Source organism: Molothrus ater, chromosome 11 (genome assembly GCF_012460135.2).
Source record: "Molothrus ater isolate BHLD 08-10-18 breed brown headed cowbird chromosome 11, BPBGC_Mater_1.1, whole genome shotgun sequence".
Taxonomy (NCBI): domain Eukaryota; kingdom Metazoa; phylum Chordata; class Aves; order Passeriformes; family Icteridae; genus Molothrus; species Molothrus ater.
The window spans coordinates 1,537,161-1,559,777 of record NC_050488.2 but is presented as its reverse complement, the minus strand read 5'-3'; the positions used below and the strand labels follow the sequence as shown (position 1 = coordinate 1,559,777).

Here is a 22,617-nt window from a genome sequence, read left to right as displayed (position 1 = left end):
TGTTTTTTTAAACACTTGCAGGAATGGTGACTTCACCACTGTCCTGGGCAGCCCATGCCAGAGCTTGGCACTGGATTCTGTTGAACAGGGCCTGAGTGGTCATGGAGGAGCATCTCTGGGATAACTTCATCAGGAGAAGAAACTTCATCCTGTGCCCTTCTGTGGACTGACTCCCTGATGAGTGGGAACTGGACTTCCCCCCTTGCCCACTGGTTTGTAGCCCTCTGGGGAGAGGAGCAGCTCTTAGTGGGAGGCTGTGCTTGTGCTGGTGCCTGTGCTGGGCAGCATGCCCCAACCCTCTGCCTCTGCAGGAGCAGCCTTGTGCCAGGTGCCAGGTGAAGGGACCAGAGCAGAGCATCAGGGGCATCACCAAGGTTTGGATATGAGTGAAACAACAGCCTGATGAAACTACAAAATTATAGGATTCAGGAGAGGGGGTAATTTTCTATCTTCATGTCACCCACTGCATAGAGATGTTATTAGAGCCAAATGAAAGAAAGAAATCAGAGGCAGGAGATGAGACAGCTATGCAGCAGCACTGCTCCAGTTAATTCAGTCCCATTGCTTTGGCATAAAAGAACATTTTAGGGGAATCCTGAGCTGCCCTTGCTATTTTGGAACACAGGCCACTTTACACTGTTGTCACAGGGAAACACTTTCTGCCGTGGTGCTGTTGATAAATCTTTAATAACATTGTGTCTAGTAAAGCAAAAACCTTTCAGACTCAGTCTGTGCTTCACAAACTGGTAACAGGTGAAGTCGGGTGCCAGCAGCCAGAGTGCCACTGCACATGAAGCTTGGATAAATCACAGGCGAGACATGTTCTCACAGCATGATTTACAGCAAATCTTCTCCATAGCAAAATATTTCATCACTCTCAGGTGGCTTTTGTTTTCCTTTTTAGCCCTGGATTTAGCTACCCTGGGGGTCTCCTAGTGCTCCAGCCCTGTGGGTGCTGGCCCAAGGCTGCTCTGTGCTGTCCTGAGGTGCCTCAGCGTGCCAGCTGCAGGGCTGTGGGGTCCCCGGGGCTGCTCCCTGCTGAACGCTCCGCTGCAGCAGAAACAGAGAGAGCTGACGTTGTTTTTCCTCTGTGGGCTCTGAGCTAATTTATTTTAAAAGCTCCCAGTGAAGGCTGGAAAGATGATGCCTGTGCCTCTTAAATATTCCTGATCCATAATGGTTGCATAGAGCTGGATTTTGTTTCACCTGTGCCTCTGGAGCTGGCTCACAGCCAATTTAATGCGGCTACTTTGCTCTGCTTTGAAAGAACTCTGTTCTGCCAGGAGGTAGGGAGATAACTAACATCAGATTGGAACCAAATTCACAGTCCAGGTATAACAGGTAAAATTATAGCAGAAAATAAAAATTATTATTAATGGTAATCATTTAGATAGCAGGTTTCTATGAAAGAATTGCACTGATATCTTTCAGGGTATTCCCAAGCTAGGAGTCCTGTGAGATACAAGTGAAACTCATCTTGGTGATCTCAGAGTCAATAAGAAAACAAGTAGGAAGTAAATTCCTCATTCTGAGCTGGATGAAATTCAGCCCTGGATGAGTCTAGGCTGGTCCTGACTCTGGAAAGATGAACAAGACACATCATGCCATCACACCCTCTGTCTGCAAATGAAGAGGACATGCAAATTAAGCAAAATATTATCAGTGATATCAGGTTTGAAGATTGCAGGACTTCTGTGTGATAACCAGGGTCCCTTCAAGAGGCTGTGAGGCATCCTACCAGTGCAGCTGGGATGTGGGCTTTCAAACCTGTTTTTCTACTAGCATGGAGAAGAAAGAATTTTTATTGAGTACGAAGGAGAACAGTGACCCACACAGGCACATTGTGGCTTGCTCCCAATGTTCCCCAGTTAGTGCACTTCATACAGTTTGTGAAGTTCAGTCATGTTCCCAAGTCATGTTGCCAGGATTTGAAACTCTACAAGGGATGAAGAGGCCTGAGGGCTCTCTTTCCTGAGCAGTTCTCTCCCTGGCATGCCTGGTGAATCATGTTTTCTGACACAGAAAAAATTGACTCCTATTTCAGGGTAAAGACACATAGCTGTCTCCCTCCATATCTTCCACAAGTCCAAAACAAATCTGAAACATTAGGCCTTCCCAAGAGTTTAGACTATTTTCATCCTTCCCGCCAGAAATCTGTGGTAATGTTGAGTGGTGATGAAACTGATTTATTCTGAAATATTTTTGGTACCAGTGAAAATGTTTTGCAATGTTTCAGTAATCCTGGTGTAGTGCTTCCTAGCATGGCACCATATTTACACTCACCTCTCAACTAGTTAAAACTCGTACCATTAAAAAAGGGGTGGGGCAACTTCTAGGCTGGAAGACTGGAAAAAGAGGAGCAGAAAACATCAGAAAGGAGGCTGAATGAAAACGGAGTTTTTGCCATCTCCATTTCTGACAAAGCCTGACTTGCCTGATGAGGAGCTATTGATAAGTCTCTGTTCCTGACTTGGAGCTGTGGCACTCTTCTTGGGAAGGCAGCCAGGTTAGTAAATAGTTCTCGTTATGAGAACCCAAAATAAAATGATAAAACGAACCATGAAAATCTTCAACAGACTGTGGAGGAGGAGAAAAGTTAATTCAAAATAACCCATAGTATCCCATAGGAGGGCAGGTTATGTTTTGTCACCACCCTGTTAGGAAGTTGGATAATTATTGGTTAGATATTATTTTGAAAAGATTGTATCCTGTGTTTCACACCCTATCCTGCACTGACACGTCAGTGACTGGCACAGCCATGGACTACATGAACATCAGGAGCAAGGATGAGGGGGGGCATTTACAGGTGGAGTCAGTCAAAAGTTGGACTCAATGATCTTTGATGTATCCTCCATCCTAAATGATTCAGTGATTCTGTGACTTCATGATTTCGTACAGTGAAAATAATTTGATCAAGTGTGAAAAGAAGAAATTCCTGCAAACAGCTGAAGCCTTTATATACCACATTTTCTCCTGTCTCTTTGCTGTAGATGTACTTCCAACAATGTGTGTTTGCTTCCTGACATGCCCAAGAGCTGTCTGCTATCAATCAGCTCGAGTTGTTTGGTCAGTTCTGTCCATGCTTCTGCCCTTCTGCCCTCCCACCGCTGCTGAACGTGTTCCAATGTCAGGATGGGGATACTCAGTGATGGGGAGAGGAGTGAAACTCCAGCTACAGCTGACATGTCATGCTGCAGCACCTGGGTGCAACCCAGCCTCTGATGGAAACTCTGCCCTAAGGCCTGCTATGACCATGTTGTTATTTATCTCTTCCTGGAGTACCTTCTCTCATTTATTTCAGTTTACTTTCTTCTCTAGGGACGTCTCAGCTTCTGTCTCAGCTTTGTTGATCACCTGTGAATGAATACTAATGGGCTTCTCCAGCAAGACTGCTGCATGCACTGGCTGGTGGGGTCCAGGTGGTGGTGCCTCCCCCAGCCCCTTTTCAAGTTGCACCACGATCTGAGAAATGTACCTGGGCTCAGCTTCTCTTGGGCTTATCAGAAACACCACCTGCTCCAGGAACTGGTGCTGTCCAATTCCTCCCAACACCCAACCTGACCCTCCCGTGGCACAGTTTGAAGCCATTCTGTCTCGTCCTGTCCTTGTTTCCTGGGAGCAGGGCCAGAACCCCCTCAGCTGCCCCCTCTTGTCAGGGAGTTGTGCAGAGCCAAGAGGTCCCCCCTGGGCCTCCTTTTCTCCAGGCTGAGCCCGTTCCCTAGCTCCATTTCCTTCTCTGGACACATTCCAGCCCCTCAAGCTCTTTCACGTTGTGAGGGGCTCAAAACTGACCCCAGCATGTCCAGCACAGGGGATGGGCATTGCCGTGGCCCTGCTGCCACACCAGTGCTGAACAGCCCAAGGTGCCCTGGTCCTTCTTACCCACCTGGGCTCCTGTTCAGCCACTGCCACCAGCACCCCCAGGGCCTTTCCAGGCCCTCTGGCTCAGCCTGGAGCTGCAGGGGGTGTTGTGACCCAAGGACAGGACCTGGCACTTGGCCTTGTTCAACCTCAATCGCTGGCCTTGGATCCAGCCTCTCCAGATAAAACTATGGAGCCTTCCTGCCTGACAACACATCAATACTCCCAGCAACCTTAGTGTCATCTGCAAACTCACTGAGGTAAAGAAGTTGTCAATTCAAACAACTGAATGGCAGTTGAGGGGATACAGAAACCAGGATGGTGTTTTCTGCTTCAGCCCATTTTATATAAGAGGCAGCATCAGCATGAGCTCCAGCAGTGACCTGGTTTAGAAGACAAATACTCAGAGTTCCAGTAAATATGGTTGTTGTCACCTGCTTCAGTAAGTACAGCTACACTGAAAATCCCAGCCCAGGCTATTCTGCATGCTGAAGGGACTAATGAGAAGGACCATGAGCAGTGCTCACCCTGCCCAGAGCTTATGAAACAGGAGCAAACGGCTGACCTGGCACGAACTGCTCCCCACAGAGTCTGGAAAATTCATCTCGCTTCATTATTGATGACCTCTTTTTAAAAGAGATATTTGCCTCCAACCAAAAACTCTGAAAAAGCACAGCAAACCAAAGAATGAGTCAAACATATGTATTTGTTTGCTGCCCCTCTGAGATACTTGCCTGGATTTTAAAGCAGCACCTGACTTAAAAGAATAATAATCCTGTGATTAAATTATTTATACTTGAAACCAACTTGCAGATGCTTCTGTCTGCTAAAAAATACATGAACTCTGAAGGCTTCAAAGACTTAAAATACAGATTTCATGTATAAGAATGTTTTGCAAATCTTACTTAATCACAATAAAAGACATGGGAAGCAGCATCAGAAGTGTGACAGCCACGACAGACAGCCAGTGGGCATGAAGAGTCCTACAGCAGTTGGTGGTTTGTGAAAAATAAATACAGGAAGGAAGTTGTCCTGTGTGCCTCTTTCAGAAATTGTTCTGAGTTATGTTTACATTAGTATAGCCCACAAAATTAAACCACTGCCTGCTGGATACTGGTTAAACACATGTAACAATGGAAATGAAGCAACAAAAGACAAATTAGAAAATAAAAAAAGAATATCTATTCCATTACTAATCACGTGAGTTTGATTTGTTTTCTGTTAGTAATTCTTACAGAACATATACATGAAAGTCTGGTACATCAGTGGGCTTTGAGACATAGCCAAAGGGAAAAGTCAGTAATAAAACTTGTAAATGAGATGAGACACATGAAATCAATCTTCTATTCTTATGTACAAAGGAGCTTTTGAAAATTGACATCAAGAAAATTGATTCATACAAATCTACATCTTGCATTTACATATAAGTGCAATCTAGAAAACTTTTAGGTTTTTCTGATTGTAGGTATGATACTTTGGAAATAAAATGACTAAAATATTTTTGTTGAAGAAATTATTGTAACCTACACTATTACTAGCAATAGTGTATTTAGAAAAAGTGTAAGTCCCTGAGCCAGCAGGTAAGAGACTAGAAGACATTTCTAACTCTCTACATATATTTAAAAATAAAAATTGAAAATTTTATTTTGCTTTTAGCCATAAACTCATAAAAGGAACAAAACTGCAGCAATCAATGATGGGAAGAGAGAGAGGGAACTAGAGAGAAAAATTCAGTTCATTTTGCCATTTGAGTTGCTGCTGACAGGCACTTGGTACCAGTTTAACAGGTAAAGTTCACCCTGGATCTTCCAGTTTACCAGTAGAGCCTAGAAAAGGTGGCACTAGTAATAGGGTTTCCAGAAATTTGATATAAGAAAGAACCTTTTACAATGAAGGTGGTGAGGCCCTGGCACAGGGTGCCCAGAGCAGCTGTGGCTCCCCCTGCATCCCTGGAAGTGTCCAAGGCCAGGCCTTGGAGCAAGTGAAAGGTGTCCCTGCCCATGGCAGGGATGGAACAGGATGAGCTTTAAAGGTCCCTTGAATGCAAACTACTCTATGATTCAAATAAATACATATAATGGACAGAATACACAGAATAGCAATACATGGTAAGAAACCATTAAAAATTAGGTGATTTGTGTCTGTGCATGAAGGACAGGAAATTTTAAGTGTGTCCAGAAGAAACAATTCAAACGATTACCTGTGAACAAAACTGGGCAAAAGAATGCTGCTTATTTCTTTTTGTCTCATCTTTCCTTTAGCTAGAGTGGAAAAAAATGCAAAACAAAAAGCTGTGCAAAAGCAGAGCCACCTTTACACACCGCTCGGCTACAGAGTACATGGGCTTGGTGCCAAGCTGTGAAATAAACGGACAATGTGACCACGGCAGAATCAAAGGCCTGACATTCCTTACCATCGTGAAATGACAAATTGCCACAAAAACCAAAGGCATGTAAAAAGAAAAATCCTGTGAAATGCTACCAGATGATATTTCCTTGTTTCATGAATTTATGTCACTTCTCTGAAAAAAAAATAAGTTTCTTCAGAAATTGAAATGCCAATATTCCAGAAAAACAGCATCCTTGGGGCGAAGCTAACCTTCTCTTAGATGCCAAACAATTTAAATATTAAGACATGGGAAAATTTCAGGTATACAGGTGTGTTGGAAGCCTGAGAAAGCTGCTTGGTGTGTCCAGCTTCTTCTTCCCCACTGTGTCCAGCGTAGCTGGCTCAACTGCAAATGGCATCTAAAATGAATGCTCCAGGTCTCTGAAACACAAAGATATTGATATTTTAGTGATACAGGAATTATAGTAAATGATACATTTACTTTAAAGGGGCAATTAAGTTTTCGGTGGAAAAGGGTGCATAATAGTAAAGGTGAAGCCAGAGCATGGCTACTCCTTTCTTTCAGGGTTTTGAGGAGACTGTGGCAACAGACTGAAAAACACTTATTTCTCAGGTTACATTCAGATGGCAAGCAAGGGCAATGTGTACAAATGAGCAAACAACAGCTGTAATGTTCCAAAGCAATATAGAACTTTCACATTTAACAAGTCTGCAGCAAAAAATAGGTTCTGGACACCACATTTGGCTGTTTAATTAGGAAACTGCATGTGTGAGAGCATGGAGGCAGGAGCCCACAGCTTCTGGTTCTGTTCTGAGCTTCCTTATGCCTATTTCAGATCCTTGTCTCTGCCTCTGTCCCGGGTGTTTTGTGTGTTTTGTCCCATGAAGGCAGCTAAAATTCCAATAATCCTTCATGCAGCTCCCTTGGTTTTGCCAGTGTTAATTTTGGGGTTATTGCTTCAGTACTGCTTTAACATGTTCTCCTGAAATTAACATTCTACCTGCATTTCAGGTAATAGCTCAGATAATCTATGTGCTCTTCGCTGTTAAAATTAAATACTTATTAGTCTGTTTGTAGCAACTATGGCCAGAAAATGCATTAAAACGATCTTGTTTCACTGCCAGAATTTCACAGGTTTTGGTTAAAGGAGAAAATTACACCCATATCCTGAGATAAATTACTGTAGTTCTTAATTTTCCTAGTAACTTTTTACAATGATTTCTCCTCATGCTGTTTTGACTGATGATCAATTTTGGTTTGACTCCCATTTTTGTTACAGATTTCTGTTGCACCGTTCATCTACAGATTAATAGTTTAAAGGCCTTGTATCTTCTTTTTTATGGAGAAAGGGTTTCTTGTAGAAGTTTGCACAAAGCAGTAATGTTATTTGCACGGGCTGTCTGTGTAGTACAGAGTGCAACCATGGCCTGTCAGCCCAGCCATTCCTTCTTCAGCAGGTCTCTGACCCTGGACTGACATCTGGGAGACCAAGTGCCAGAGCAATGTTGGCACGCACAGACTTAGCACTGCTATTTTAAAGGCAGATGTTGACCATGGTGCTTCTTGCATTACGAGCCTATAATTTAGGTTTATGTCCTCCCAAACTGCTCATCATAGCTAGGAAGACACCCAGTTTGATCCCCACAATTCCTGTATTTATCCTTCTGTATAAGTAAAGAACAAAGCTGCAAGTGCAGGTAGAGCAACAAGATTGTCCTAAATGGCCACATGTGAAGTGACAGTGCTCATCTCTGTGAGCTGAGTCTCCCACAGAGCAAAGCCCCGTCCTGTGAAGGACAGAGCAGCCACACGATCTGGAGCCAGCCCAGAAACTGAGAGACTCCAGCATGTGCAGTGTTACATGTCAGATTTAACAGCCCTAGCTACTTGGAAACAGATTGTCTTCAGCATTAAGTAACAGACTGGATGCAAACCTTCCTTAAAAAAAGGAGAGGCATTTGGAGAAAGCAGAACAACATTATTTCCCTTATTGTCTCAGTCAGCAGTAAGGAAAAGGAGTGGCTAGGCCAGGACGATCCTTACACTTCCTACGGGTGACATGTGCTGCCATCAACTTTTGAACTCCACATTCACAAACACATTGTAATAGCTTACCAGTTCCCAGCAGCTTCTGCTTTTGCACTAATGGGAAGTGAGCTCAGGTATCTGCAAGAACTTCAACAGTACAGATCAGCCTGTGGCTGTTTCTGAAGTGCTCCAGTGTGCTCTGCATTGCTGGATGCAGTGCTCTGCTACCTCATGCTGCAGGAGACCACACTCACCTGGTCCTTACTGTCTTGATGCTGGCTCAGCAACTGGTTTCTGCACTCCAAAGGCAGTGATAAAAATATTCACAACTACTATAATGAATACTAGTCCAGTTGCAAGGTTGTTGAGGAAATTCAGCTTTCCATGTTTTGCAGGGTTGTTAAGGTCATATTTTACTTCAAAGAGAAAGGAGAAAAAATGTTTAATAATATGTATATTTCAAAATCCAGAATAAAAGGTTTCTGCTGCAGTTACAGAATTTATCTTATGCTAAGCTATTTGGATCAGTCATATTTAAAAGGGAAGTCAGATTCTGCAGTGTCACTGAAAGTGCTAAGGAGAAGGTCTGTAACCACAAGGAGCTTATTAACTTCAAGTAATTAGCATCTAATCTCTGTGGAGACACATGGGAAGTAATGGATGCACTAACATCACTAGAAATCTTTCGAGTTCTTGATGTTTTGAAGCCGAGCTTTGTTGCAGACTTTAAGCATTTAAAAATTATTTCAGTCTTGAATATATGAAACTTGAAGCCCTGAGAGGATGAAGTTGAATTTCCTAGTTAAAATGCTACAAATCTCATTACCAGGGCTGGATTTTTTCTGTACTGGTGCCCTTCCCCAGCTTGTATTCCCTTTTACTCCCTGCCTTTGCCCTGATTCTGTTTTTAGAAAGCAAGGGTACTCTATCTGTTAAACAGAGGGAGGTGTCAGAGCAGTGTAGCTGCAGTCCTTTCTACAGAGAGCATCTGCTGTGGAAACATTTTCCTTTGTTTCTTGCAGCTGTTTTTCGGTTGAACTGCTAAAGGGAGTGAGGGAGGCTCACACAAGCATTAATGGAGTGTAAGCTTTGATTCCAGGCCTTGTGATAGCATACAAATTAGTTACATCGGGCTGATAATAGGTTTGGTTTTAAGACAGTGAGAAGTCTGGGGCACTTGCCTGGCATCATAGAATCATTAAGGCTGGAAAAGACCTCCAAGGTCATCAGATCCAACTTTGACCAAATACTATGCCCACTGAAATACCATGTGAAAACCCAAGAGTTTCCTGTCTCTGTTCTCTGGCAGCAAGGGCCCTGCAGCTGAGACCCTTGGCTACATTCCTTTGATGCTGATGGAGTGAGTGCTGATGAATTCTGAAGCATGTTTTGAGAATGAGTTTTGTCTGTTGAGACTCCAAGTTCTCAACAGCATATATCACTGGAGCTTGTGTCTGCATGTGCACAACATGTGAGAGAAAGTTTATACCAGACAAGTTTTTACAGCAACATAAAACCTAGGGCTCCTTCTGATAGGCACACACATAGACATACAACTTATGACTCTACAACACAAAATAAATCTTGTTACTTGCTTGTACCATCATCACTGTGTTCCATACTGCAGAAGTGAACCACTGAACTAATATCCCTTGTTGTTGAATGGTCGCAAACACACTTGTGATGCTGAAGTGCTAACAGCCAGGTTCACCTGGGGTTCTTAATAATGCTGTTTGGTTTCAAGGAATTCTGAGCACCTGCTCAAGTCCTGTTTGCTAAAGCAGTGTAGTCAAACATCACAGGCCAGGCAAAGCATTGAAGAACAGTGTGGGGGAACTGCCCTGAGAAGCTACTGCACACCTTTGCAGGCATTAAATAATTTAAGTTCAGTAAATACTTCGACCTTAAAATGAGTATACACATCTGTAAAGTATCTGGAGGCATGTGGATGCTTGCACCCCAATAGGACCTGGAAGGACTCCATGTGAGTGAAGAATAAATGAAACTGAATCATTAGTTCTGAAACATAGAATAACAGCATTTGGCACAGTTGGATAAAAATAGAAAGGTAATAATGGCCTGACCTGTTATGTGAGTAAAAAGCAATCACACTGAAAGGCAAACTGACACTTTCAGAGCTGTCCCTTTGTCCACAGGAGGGTCAGGGAAGACAAGTAATACTTGTCAGTTTAGGAAAAGCTCTAAACTTTCAAGTAGAATTGCAGTAATTCTATCTTTGTAATTACAGCACTTAAGATGAGGGTGTTTGTGAAAATGTTCTTAAGAACAGTTATTCATCAAGTATTTTATTATAATGGATTACTATGATTTCAAGCCACTGAAACTATTTCAAGACATTCTTTTCTTTTCTTCCAAAAAGTTAAGATGACCAAATCCCTTCCAAGGACAAGTTTGCTGAACATTTCTCACATTGTTTTCATGAAAGGCTCTTTAGAAGGAGGAAAAGCTTTTAATGCCTAGTAGAAACTGTGAGAACTGGTAGTTCCCAGGATAAAACCCTGACTCAAGGAAAGAAACTGGATCATGGCACAGACTTTTGTTTGGCCGTGTGAGAGCTTGAAGAGACAGAATTTCATGGCTGGACAGAAACAAACTATTCCTGCAAGCCAAAACTATAAAATATACATTGTGAAAAGAAAGTTCTTGCTCTGATGCCTGCATTTTCATACCTTTGTGTCCTGTTTCCTGTCTTCTTCCTGTCTTTGACCTTAGCAGGACAACACTGCTCCAAGAGTGCATCACCATAAGCCAAGGGCTCTGTTAGCCTCATTGTGACAATGATAAAATTGACAGCAATTTGTCACAGTACAAGCTGGCTTGTACTGGGCAATTGATTTGGCTATAAATAAGAAACCCAACTGGTTCCATAAACTGGCCCCTGGGTTGACAGACAGGAACCTCAACCAATTCCATTCCATCCTAAGCTGCAGACATCTCACTGGTCAGGAGCTGCGCTGTGTGGGGATCAGACCAATTAGCAGTTGAGACCAGGGTTTTCAAATCCCCTATATTTACTAGGTTTGGACACCAAAACACGCTGTTTGTCAAATGGAGCTTTGAGGTGTGTGTGTCGTCCCTGTCTCCAACCACCTAAGGGACTGAACATGTGGCCCGTAACATAATAGCAATTTATACCATTTAAGCAGTGTGTCTTGCAGAAACAAGCATTAAAAAGCAGTATCTCAGCATATACTGAGAAATTATTGCCCAGCAGAAAGACAGGGAGCTTGTTTACAGCCTCAAAGCCTGATGAAGCAACCAGGGAGACGCCTTCAACTGAGGAACATAGATGTATTTTACTGATTTTTCCATTACCTGTTTCCCACACCTGCCAGCATCAACAGGTTGGGTTTTTTCCAGTCCCCTTCTGCAATCTCCTCTGAGCCAAGACCTGGATTCTGCTTCTGCACCAACCCTAACAAATGCAGAGACAGCTGTATTCCATCTCTTTTGTAAGAAAGAAACAAGCCACATCAACTGTGAATATTACAAGCCATGTATATCCTGGATCCCTAGGAACTTTCTCCTTGAACAGAACATTATTTTTTCAGCTCTGATAAGTGAGCAGAACACTGAAAGATTGTCAGGGATGCCAAACTCATTAAATGCCATGTGTGAAGTCTGGCTTTTCATTTACATTAGGCCCAAGGTCAGTTATCTAGTTCCCACTAAGGTAAAGGATGAGATTTGAAAAATGTTATAAGAATAAATGATCTCACATCACTAGCAGAAATGATCCACAGCTGTTTCCTACCATTGGCAGTGTCATTTATTCCAGGTGGGCAATGGTAGATGCAGCTTGATTGCAACACAGCCAAGCTAAAGACAACATGCCACACCAACATGACGATGGACATTTTGACTTTCACTTCCCTTTTGGAGTTCCCCATTCACATTATTTTCTTATATGATATGGAAGAAATACATTTCAGTCATAAGATTAAGTAACAGTCTTGCCAAAAACATAATTATGAAACTTGATAGACCTCACTATCCTGTCTGGCCTACTGATGTTTCTTTTACAATATTTCATAACTTTCCTTCCTCCTCAGGCTTTCTGGAGGAAAAATATTCATAGTATGGGCAAATGAGTAGGAGAAAGGTGATAAAAATTGAAGATTTCACATAAAGTTGCCTTTCCTCCCTTTGTTGCAGTATTTCTATGGTTTCAAGAGAAAATCTGCATTTTTGGATATTAGAAAAATTTCTTTACTGAAAGGGTTGTCAAGCATTGGAACAGACTGCCCAGGGAAGTGGTTGAGTCACCATCCCTGGAGATAGTTAAAAGATGTGCAATTGTGATGTTTATGTATGTACATGGTTTAGTGGTGAACAGGGCAGTGCTGGGTTAACTTTTTGACTAGCTGATCTTAGAGGTCTTTTCCAACCTAAATGATTCTGTGATTCTAACCTGAATTGGTTCTGAGGTAAAGGCTTTTTAAAAGCAAAGGGTGTTTATTTACCATCCTATAGGCTGTGTCCTATAAGAAAAATATGAGTCAGTGGTTCTTGCTGTTGTTACCTACCAAGGAATATCAAGAGCACTCCCACCATAACTTGCAGGGTGAGCGACAGACTGATGAGAATGATCAGCGGGACGTAGAAGGAAAAGGAGGGTCCTTGCTCCATGACAGCTTTGAGCTGGGAGGCGTTGGCCATCAGCAGGGCGATGTCCAGCATGCTCTCGGCTGCGCTCTTCTTGTTGGCATAGTGGTTGATGTTGATGGGTCTGTTCCTTTGGAACCATTGCCACCTTCTGCGCTGGAGCCAGCAGAGAGGAAAATGGTTATTCCCATCTCTTAATTGGTGGTGAGTGGGATATCACTTGGCCCATCAAATGATTCCTGTGACCATATGGGCAGAACCACAGCAGTGCTGAGATCTTCTGTGCAGCTTTCCCCTGTTAGCCCCATCCTCCAGAAGGAGAGCAGAAACCTGCCTGCTTCTACTGCCCTTTTACACCTTTTCCAGCTTGCCTATAGGATCAGTTTAAACAGTCAGCATGTTTCTACCAAAGTTTGCACTGAGAAAAAGTTGGGAGGGAAAAACCACTGTAACACAATCCAGCAAACAACAGGTTGTTGTAACTAATTTACTCCTGAAGGCACACTTAAAAATACAGATATTTATTAAATTCACTTTCTCTCCTTACACATCCAAAAAGTTCTTTCCTTACTCATGAGTCTTCTTTTAAAGACAGATGTGAAGTTGGCCACTGTGTGAGCTTTGCTTGCCCTCCTTTCCTTGCTACTCCTTCCTTCACCATGCCACTGTCCAGGGCCATCCATACCCCCATACACAGATGTTTTTCCACTTTACTATCATCATATCATATGATGTGTTGTTGCCAAGAATTGCCCAATTACAAGGGAATCTTTTTTCCCCCATTTTCACATCAGCTGTTTGGGTTGTTTTTCATTTGTTTGGTATTTTTTAAATTGCTCTGCAAACAAACAGGAAAATAAAAACCTGCTGCAGGGCAAACTTAGGGCTAGTTAACCCAATGGGATGAATATATGAGTGTTTCCTGATGATGATTCATGTGACCTGACTTGAAATGTCACTGCTTGTCTCCCAGCGGTGCCTATTTCTCTATGGATTAGGTGCAGCTTAGAGTAACTAGGTTAGAGTTAGCAGCCCAGCTCCAGGAGGAAGGAAGAGTAAGTGATCCTCTATCCTGCTGTCTCTGAACAGGTTAGGAATTTTATTCTTTCTGCTCTTCTAGACTTTAAAAATAATAGAGAAATATATGAAAAGTAAACTTGTTCTAGCTGTCTTCTTTAAACCTACTTCTTAGAGACTTTTTTACTGCCCAGATACGTTGCTCCTTGCCAGACTCCTGTGAAAGGAGTCTGGCTTTGCAGGTTAGCTCAAATGCAGAAGACACCCTCTAATTACTCTCCTCAGCAGCACTAAACGTTATCAACTCCCAAGCCAGGCTTGCCACAGTCCAGACCTAAAAGCCTCCTTTTAAACAGGGTAGATATTCATATACACATTGCCAGTTTTTTCAGGGCATTTAAATACCAAACTTGACCTGTTTTCACCAGACACGTCATCCATCACAAGCCTAAATGTTTGACTGAGTGTAATAGGGCAGCAGAAAATGTCAGAGGTTTTTCTCAGCCTGTGATCTTGCCTCCACCAGGAAAAATGACCTGTAATCATGAAAACCCCTCAAACATTCACTTCCTGCCTCCTGACTGATGTTGGAAAACCAGAAAACAAAAATCCAAAAAAAAAGAGCAAATTAGCCTTGTCTTCTGGGAGCAAGCTGAAGGCTGCTGCCAGAGGTATTGAAGCTGATGCAGTCAGTACTACATGGGTACTTTTTAAGATCAGATTGTGTGTTACACAGCAATATATACACAGGTAAAGAAAAAAGAGATGTTGCCTTAACCTCAGGAGAGTGACAGTCTGTACAACAGAAATTATAGTAGAACTTGGTTATGTGGCTTTATGGTTTCAGGGGGATTCCAGGAATGCAGCAACATGTGCAGCTGACAGCACCAAACAACACTTCCTGTGCTTTGATTATCCACAGGAGTACAGAGGGACAGTGGAATGTCTGGAGATTTTCTAGGATACACATAAAGGAGTGCTCTTCCTGCAGGTGTCACTTGGCAAAAGAGCAGTATGCATTGCACAGGACCTGCTTCAGCCTTAGTGCAACCAAAACATCTCCTCACACACATTCAACATTCAAATTCCTTGGCAGAGACAAGATAAGGCCTTGTGTTTGTGTCTCCAAAGGACTTTGAGCAAAGCCAGCACGTGCGTTCACATATAAGAGCCATATGCATCTGGGACACCATTCCCTGCTTGCCTTCAGGGCCTCAGTGCTGCAAAGCTTCAGCCTCACAGCACAACAACCTGCCCTGCTGGTCTATGCACAGTTAGACAAAGGATGGGAGTGAAAAGCCTCTTCCTCTTGCTCCATCTGTGACTGGAAGAATACCATGGAAGAGCTATTTTCACAGTGACATGGTGCTATCCCCACAGGCAGTACCACTCTAGGTCTCCTCACAGAAGCAGGGGCTGTTTGCTTGCCCAGAGCACTGCACTCTGCAAGGATAAAGCTACAATGCCATGTCATAAACAGGCATGCTTTTGGTTCTGACGGAACCTTCACTCCAAGATTGCACAGTTCACAGTACCTCTGTGTTAGTACACACTCTGCATCTGCTTTGCTTCACTCCCTCTTTCAATGGTATACCCAGAAAAACTGAGTCCCTCTCAAGTACAGAAAGGATCTATTTGTTACATTTATTAAAAAGCAAATACAAGCGGCTCTGTAGCAAATGTCCTTAGGTGCTGAGTGTATGACAGCGAAGCCCCACCTGGTGATTCAACAGGAAGGAAACAGCACTGAAAATGGAAATATTTGAAAACAATAAAGTATCTTTGCTAAATACAGTAAATTGTTATAGAAAGGATTACAGCAGTTTTCTTTCTATTTGGGGTTAGTTATTAATGCAATGTTATGGGCCAACAGCTTTGATTGAAAATGAGAATGGACCAGAATGACCTCTGGGTTTGCAATGCCATAGAGCAAGCTTCCTGAAAATCTCGTGTTTAGGAATAAGTCTGAATTATAAAACAATGGAAACTTGCTAAATAGTAATGAAGCTGTGCAGAACTAAAGCTGAGCCATACTGAACTTAGTGGGGCTGGTCTTTACTGTGTTCTGCAATATTCTTCCCAATCAGAACTGATAAAAAGATGCTAAAAAGAATTTTGTTTAAGAAGTAATTTACTATGGTTTTGAAGTAATAATCTTTCAGAAAAATACCACATGGCTGATTTTTCCAGATCTTTGAGGGAAAATTTCATGTTTGGAAAAAATTCCAGTTAAATCAAAAAAGAGATGGATCAGACATAAAAGGAATAATACAGGACTAAAATAGAACACCATTTCAGAACTTTTATTTTTTTGTAAGATCAAACTTACCGCTACAGGATTGAACTAACAACTTTGCACTAGTATTTAATAATACTTATAGTTGTAGAATTTTTGTCCATATCTCCATCACCTACACACTGAAATTGCAAAGGGCCATTTATGGCCACTCTGAGTCAGACCTCCCGTCCATCTCAGAGACCTTGCTGATCTAAAAGCAGTCAGGTAAAATATTCAACAAAGAAAAAAAGTATTTGTCCAACAAAAATATTTTAAGCCATATCAGTCATGTAATGGATGATTACAGATTCACAGAATAGGCTGAGTTGGAAGGGATCCGCAGGGACCACCAAGTCCAGCCCCTGGCCCTGCCCAGACCCCCCCACAATCCCACCCTGTCCATCCCTGGCAGCACTGTCCAAATGCTCCTGGAGCTCTGGCAGCCTCGGGTCTGTGCCCATTCCCTGGGGAGCCTGGGCAGTGCTCAGCACCCTCTGGGGGAAGAACGTTTCCCTGAGATCCACCCTAACCCTTCCTGACACAACTTCAGGCCATTCCCACAGGTCCTATCACTGGTCACCACAAGAAGACATCAGTGCCCCTCCTCTGCCACTCACAAGGAAGTTGTTGACCCCAGTGAGTCTCCCCTCAGCCTCCTCTTCTCCAGCTGAACAGACCAAGGCTTCCCCTCCAGGCCCTTCACCATCCTCATGGCCTCCTTATCTCTAATGGATCCTTTGTACACCGCCTCAGAGGATACTCTGTGGTTTATCCTTCAAAAAGACATTAGATCATTTGTTCAGCTTAGTACTGACTCAAGAGAGAAAAACCCCTACTCTGGCTCTGGAATGAATCATCAGTTTCATTTCCCATGGAAATTTCATTTTGAGGAGAGAGGGGAGATGTTCACCCAAGTAGCAACCCAGTGTAACACTAACTAGTTTGTGAGAACTCTGCAATCACATGCTGTGGTTGCTGGCAAATACAAAAAAAAAAAAAAAAAAAAAAAGAAAAAAAAAAGAAAAAAAGGGAAAAACTCAGCATGTATTTGTATTTCATAGACATCATGATTTTCTAGCAGCTCCAAAACTTTGTGCTTAAGAAGAATCACTTTTATACAAACAGATCGTGCAAGCATGACTACATTAAGAAAAAAACTGTGGCAATCATGTTGACTTCTGAGAGCTAAAAAAGTTAATATTAAAAAAGGGAAAAGTACAGGCTGCTGAGGGCCAGCTTTAGCAGTTTTAACAGCTTTAGCACTGTTTTCCTAAAGCTGTACTGGTTCCAGGGTCCAGTTAAAATATTTCTACTCATTAAATTACTGTAAAATAAGCAGCACACCTCATGACTAAATTTGTGAAATGAAGGAGTAACTTAAATTTGTTCACACAGCTATTTAAATGGAAGTTTGCTCCAGTATAATTTTTTCTGCCTTGCATTATTATTACTACTCATTCCACTCATTTGGTCTTACAATACTATTTCTCACAACTGGGCTGTGGACTGTCTATTTTGTGTGGTTAACACACTGTTTGTTTATTCTAGCTACTTAAAAATATTCAAGCAAAAACTTAACACCAATAGTATCAATATTTGGAGTAGATAGAACACTCCAAATTCAGTTTGATATGAGTAATGAGAACATACTACTTCAGGCTATATGCAGCAAAATAATTTCAAGCTCCTACAGGCTGGTTACTTGCAATATGATGCCAAGAAACTGCCATGTTTCAAATTACTTTCATGTTCCAAATTACCCCTCAATTAATATATGGACTTCAACACATTTTTAGGAATAGCATGATTAAAACTGTTTATTTTACTATCCAATTCTTGTTCAGCTTTTTCATAGCTCTTCCTTAACTCTTCATCTAGCACGTCCTGTTATCTTGGAAAGACTAAACTAGATTTTACAACATGGTGGATGGAGAGTGTTTCAATATGGACCATGAACACGGAAAGCAACTAGATGGATGAAAAACTAGTTATGATCTGTATTTGTATGAACAGATCCTTTGAAGAAGAGATGAGATACTTCTGCCAGGTGTAATCACACATATTAGTCAGTGAGGTGTGCCATGCCAGACCAATCCTAGAAGCAAGGAATTTCTTGCTTCCAAAAGCCTGACATCTGCTAAAAAAATGTATTCAAATGAATGCTGGAGTAAAAATAAACCACATCAAACCACTGTGTGACCCTTGTTCAGATCTACTGAGAGCTTAACTGGTCTTTTAAAAATTCTTATGTTTTGATTGCTTTGAAGGTAACAACTACATCTGCATTTCATGTCAGCTCTTCTGTATGAGAAGGCAGTGGTCTGTGGTGAAGGTGTGCAAGAGAGTCTGTTTTGAGGAGAGGACAGATGCTGGGACAGGCAGGAAGGAAACAAGAGTGACTGACCCATGTTCCGATGCCTGTGAGCATTCCTCAAAGCAGACACACTTTTGACTCCAATACAGAAGATTCAGGCAGCTGCAGATGGTCCCTCCAGGTTTAGGTGGCTGCTGAGCTGGGGCGTTCTTTTGTTTGTGGGAATTGTGAACACTGGCAGAGTTTTTAAGGTATCTTCTATTCAGAGATGGGTTTTTGAAAAATCTATTTGTTTTACCTTGCATATACTTTGTGTGTGTGAGTGTGTGTGTGTGAGAGAGAGAGAGAGAGAAAATTTAGAAAGTGTTTATGAAGTTCACTGAAGTGCCACTAAATACATTTAAAACAATGGAATAGCATGTCTCACTGCTTATTCTTTATATGGCACTCACTGAGAACTTGAGTTTTGATGGGAACGATTAACAAAATGAGGGTTTCTTGCAACTGAAGATGCAGTAAAGCAGGTAAGTTGCTGAAAAATTCTTGGAGCAGACCACATTGGGGGAAAAATACCCCATCAAGAGTACTTGTGATGCAATCACAAAACTGCATCAAGAAAATGAGAGAACTCCTGAGAAGTCAGAGTTTTAGAGGAAACCACTCCAGACCACCAGCTTTACTTGCATATCCTAGGCTTGATTAACTTAAGGTAGGATTTCCAGGATTTATTGAAAACAGATTTTTATTTTTCTTGGTTTCATATTCATGACTCCAAATGTTTGTTAGGGAGGGAGTGTTGGAGGAAGGACAGATGTGCTACACAATCAGCCCAGTCTGTCTGTAACCAGAACATTTTACCAGTGACACAGAAGAGGGTTTAGTACAGTGGTTTCTGTGTGTCAGAGACTTAGGCTGGAGTAAGAGCTGCCTTTAGAGTTTAGTCTTTCCAAAACAAGATAAAAGACACTCTTTTACCCGTCTGTTTTCTTCAGATAAGTGGCATGTTCTGCAAATATCCTTTATACTTAAACAGAATGCGAATGAACATTTCCCAGTGAGGATGTCTGGTCATGTTTTGACTATACATAGTATGAAAAAGCTGTGTATTCTGGTTTTTATTTTGATTACTGCATGGAAATTAACCATACAGGCACAACCACTTCAGTTATTCTTCCTGGTTTTGTAATTGCTTATTTCGCGCGGATGTCCTCTCCCAAGCCAGCTGGGTGGGCAGAGCCCTGCAGGTGCGGCGAGCTGCGGGCGGGCCCCGGACGAGGAGGGCCCTGGTGGCCCCTGGTGACAGGTGACAGCTGTAGGAGCCAGGAGCAGTCCTGGTAGCCCCTGGTGACAGATGACAGCTGCAGGAGCCAGGAGCAGCCCTGGTGGCCCCCTGGTGACAGGTGACAGCTGTAGGAGCCAGGAGCGGCCGGGGATGCTCTGCCCGGCCCTGCCCGGGCACACGGAACCCGCGCAGCGGCCTCCACGCAGGAACGGCGCGGAGCGCGCGGAAGGCAGGCTAAAAAGCCAGCAAGAACCGAGCAGCACCGACCGCCACCGCACCCCGCAGAGTCCCCGTCCCGCCCGGCCTCGGGAAGGACACGGCGGGATGGACACGGCGCCAGATCCCCCCGCCCCGTCCCGCCGGGCCCGGCCCTCACCTGCTCCTCGGCCGCCGACTCCGCGCCCTCCGCCGTCCCGTTGAGTTCGTGGGTCTCGCTGCCAGAGTCCATGGCGGCCGCCCGAGCCCCTCTTGCTCCGGGCGGGGGCAGGGGAAGGTTCCCCGGGGGCAGCGGCTCCCGGAGCTGGCCCGGCTTTCCCGAACCGCGCCCGGGGCCACTCCCGCCGCCGGGGCCGCCTTCCTCCGCCTTCCTCCGCCTTCCCCCGCCTTCCCCCGTTCTTCCCCCGCTGTTCCCCGCTCTTCCCCGCTCTTCCCGGCTCTTCCCCGCCTCCTTGCCTGCCTCTCCCCGCTCTCCCCCTCCCTGCCCGCGGGCGGAGGTTTCCGCGCAGGGCCGGGCCCGGCGGAGCTCAGCGCTCGGCCCGAGGGCCCGAGGAATCAACGGTTACGACAATATCAGAGTCCTGAAAGTGACCTGAATATTTTTATTTACTCTGAGCTTTCATGAAAAGCCAATAATCAAGGCAAAGGATAGTGCCCTTCTTTCCTAATCAGTAGGAGCTGGAAAGACTTTTCAGAACGTTTTCCAGACATTCTGGAAAGACATTAGTGAAAGATTCCCTGTCCATGGCAGGAGGGTTGTGACAAAATGATCTTTGTGGTTCCTTACAACCCAAAACATTCCATGACTCTGATTTTGGTTTTGCTCGCTCACATGCAACTGGTGTGGGCTTAATACCTGAAGCAAATAAGGAAATTTCCAGCCTCTGTTGTTGGGAAGATCAGTTTCAGCAATCACATTTCTCCATTTTGGATTTAAAATCTTGAAGCCAGTGATTAAATTTTTTTTTTTTTTTTTTTTTTTGCTTAAGATGTGCTGCCTTGCTTGGCACACACATGTTTGGAACAGACTTTCTGAGAAAGAGAACGTTTCCAGCAGTGCTGGACTTGTGCCAGAAGGAAATGAGCAAGCTCCTATGTAGAAATAAGCAGAAACATCTATGCAAGTTGTTTAGCATTAAAATGGGGACGTCTGGAGTTTGTGAAAATGCTCTTAACGTGAATATACAATTTACCAATACTCTTTTGGATTATTTTTTGATGCATTTAGAAGTGTAAGGTACTTAATTTTCTCTGTAAAGAGCAAGTACTACCCATTAGACAAAAGACTTCTCTGTGCAGTAGCGCTCACTTCCCCTGGGCTTGCTGCCCTCCACAGTCACTCATTGCTGTGCAGTGTGCTGTGTTCACAGCACATTGATTGTACACTTGAATCAGCCTCTCAGCTGCTCCATTCTGCCTCTGTAGTTTCTATGGAACAAACAGCTGTTCCATAGTCTGGAATGCTGGGTGCTGTTTGCTGGGCAGCCAACTTGCCTGCAGTGCAAATGTCAGTAAGACTATGCCTGGTAGGGCTGATTTTAGGGAGATGAGGGACCTGATGGCTCTGGGCTTCTCTGGAATGGAGGTGGCTGGGAGTGCTCATGGGTATCTCATCTGAATGTGAAGTACAAATTTGCAGCATGGCCACAAGTCATCTGGAGACCGTAGGATTGTGCCTGGGCCCGGCATGGCATGGCATGGCATGGCACGGCATGGCATGGCATGGCATGGCAGCGTGTTGTCTGAGTCCAAACCTCGTGTTCAGAGACAGCTGTGTGATCCCCCAGCCTGGCCCTTTACACAAATTATTGGCATTCCTCCCTGGAGAGTCTGATGATCAGTTTTTTACATATTTTTTTAGAAAATTATGACAGCCTGCCAGGTTGTTAGGTGGTTGTACTGTTCTCTAATTCTGGAGCACACTTTCTGAGGAGATCTGGCACTCCTGGCTTAAGCTTTCTATTAACTCCCTCCTGGAACACCTGCTTTGGGGTGTGCTTATACTGCTGCACCTTTCCTGCTTCAGCAAGTGTGACAACACAATGCTATCTGAGAAACTAGGTACAGCCTTGTACTTAAAATAGGAAAGAAATGCCAAGAGTTTGGATAGAAGAGACTCAATTGCAGGAAATAAAGCTCCTATTTTTATCCTTGGTCTTAAAGACTTCATAGCTTTTATACTTTCTGGCTGAAATTGCATAGCTTAGTCTATTTCTATATATTGATTTCTTCTTTCAAAAGTCCTAGTAGAATCTCTGCACCTTTTTTAATGACAGCATATATATATGTGTATATATTTACACACTAGTACAATTAGAGGATGTAGTTTTTTGCAAAATTTGTTGAGGAAATTGTGGAGCTGAAACGAAATGGTATATAAAGTTGCAAATTTGGCATGGTAAGCCTGGTATAAAAGTTCTGCCGTGCTTGAGCATTGTCTTTTTTAAAACTGTGTTAATGATTTCTGTTAGCTGGTAAAGTGTCTTGCTCAGAAAATCACATTTGCATGTGCCTGAAGCTGCGTAACTCAGCGGTTTGTTACAAAATACACAAACAACACAGTGTTTAGGAGGTGGTGATGCGTTTTTAGAGGATGTACTTCAGTTCACTTCAGAGGTGCTGAATCTTAATCTAGGTAATGAATG

At 43.3% G+C, this 22,617-nt stretch overlaps 1 protein-coding gene and 1 long non-coding RNA gene across 3 annotated transcripts; one reads left to right on the top strand and one right to left on the bottom strand.

Annotated features, from left to right (window-relative positions):
• The first annotated feature begins 71 nt into the window (after positions 1–71).
• Positions 72–5,057, top strand: LOC129046793 (uncharacterized). The gene is made up of 2 exons (XR_008508566.1): positions 72–212; positions 3,319–5,057. It is a non-coding gene; the product is annotated as an uncharacterized LOC129046793 (long non-coding RNA).
• Positions 5,021–20,334, bottom strand: NINJ1 (ninjurin 1). 2 transcript variants are annotated; one of them, XM_036390918.2, is made up of 4 exons: positions 20,133–20,334; positions 12,787–13,021; positions 8,494–8,655; positions 5,021–6,630 (listed from the first exon to the last, which is right to left on the bottom strand). In XM_036390918.2, exons 1-3 carry the CDS (start codon positions 20,202–20,204, stop codon positions 8,501–8,503), a joined length of 462 nt encoding a protein of 153 aa, XP_036246811.1. In that variant the 5' UTR covers positions 20,205–20,334; the 3' UTR covers positions 5,021–6,630; positions 8,494–8,500. The 2 variants fall into 2 exon arrangements, with proteins under 2 accessions (XP_036246811.1, XP_036246812.1); XM_036390919.2 differs by lacking the exon at positions 8,494–8,655.
• Positions 20,335–22,617: the final 2,283 nt, after the last annotated feature.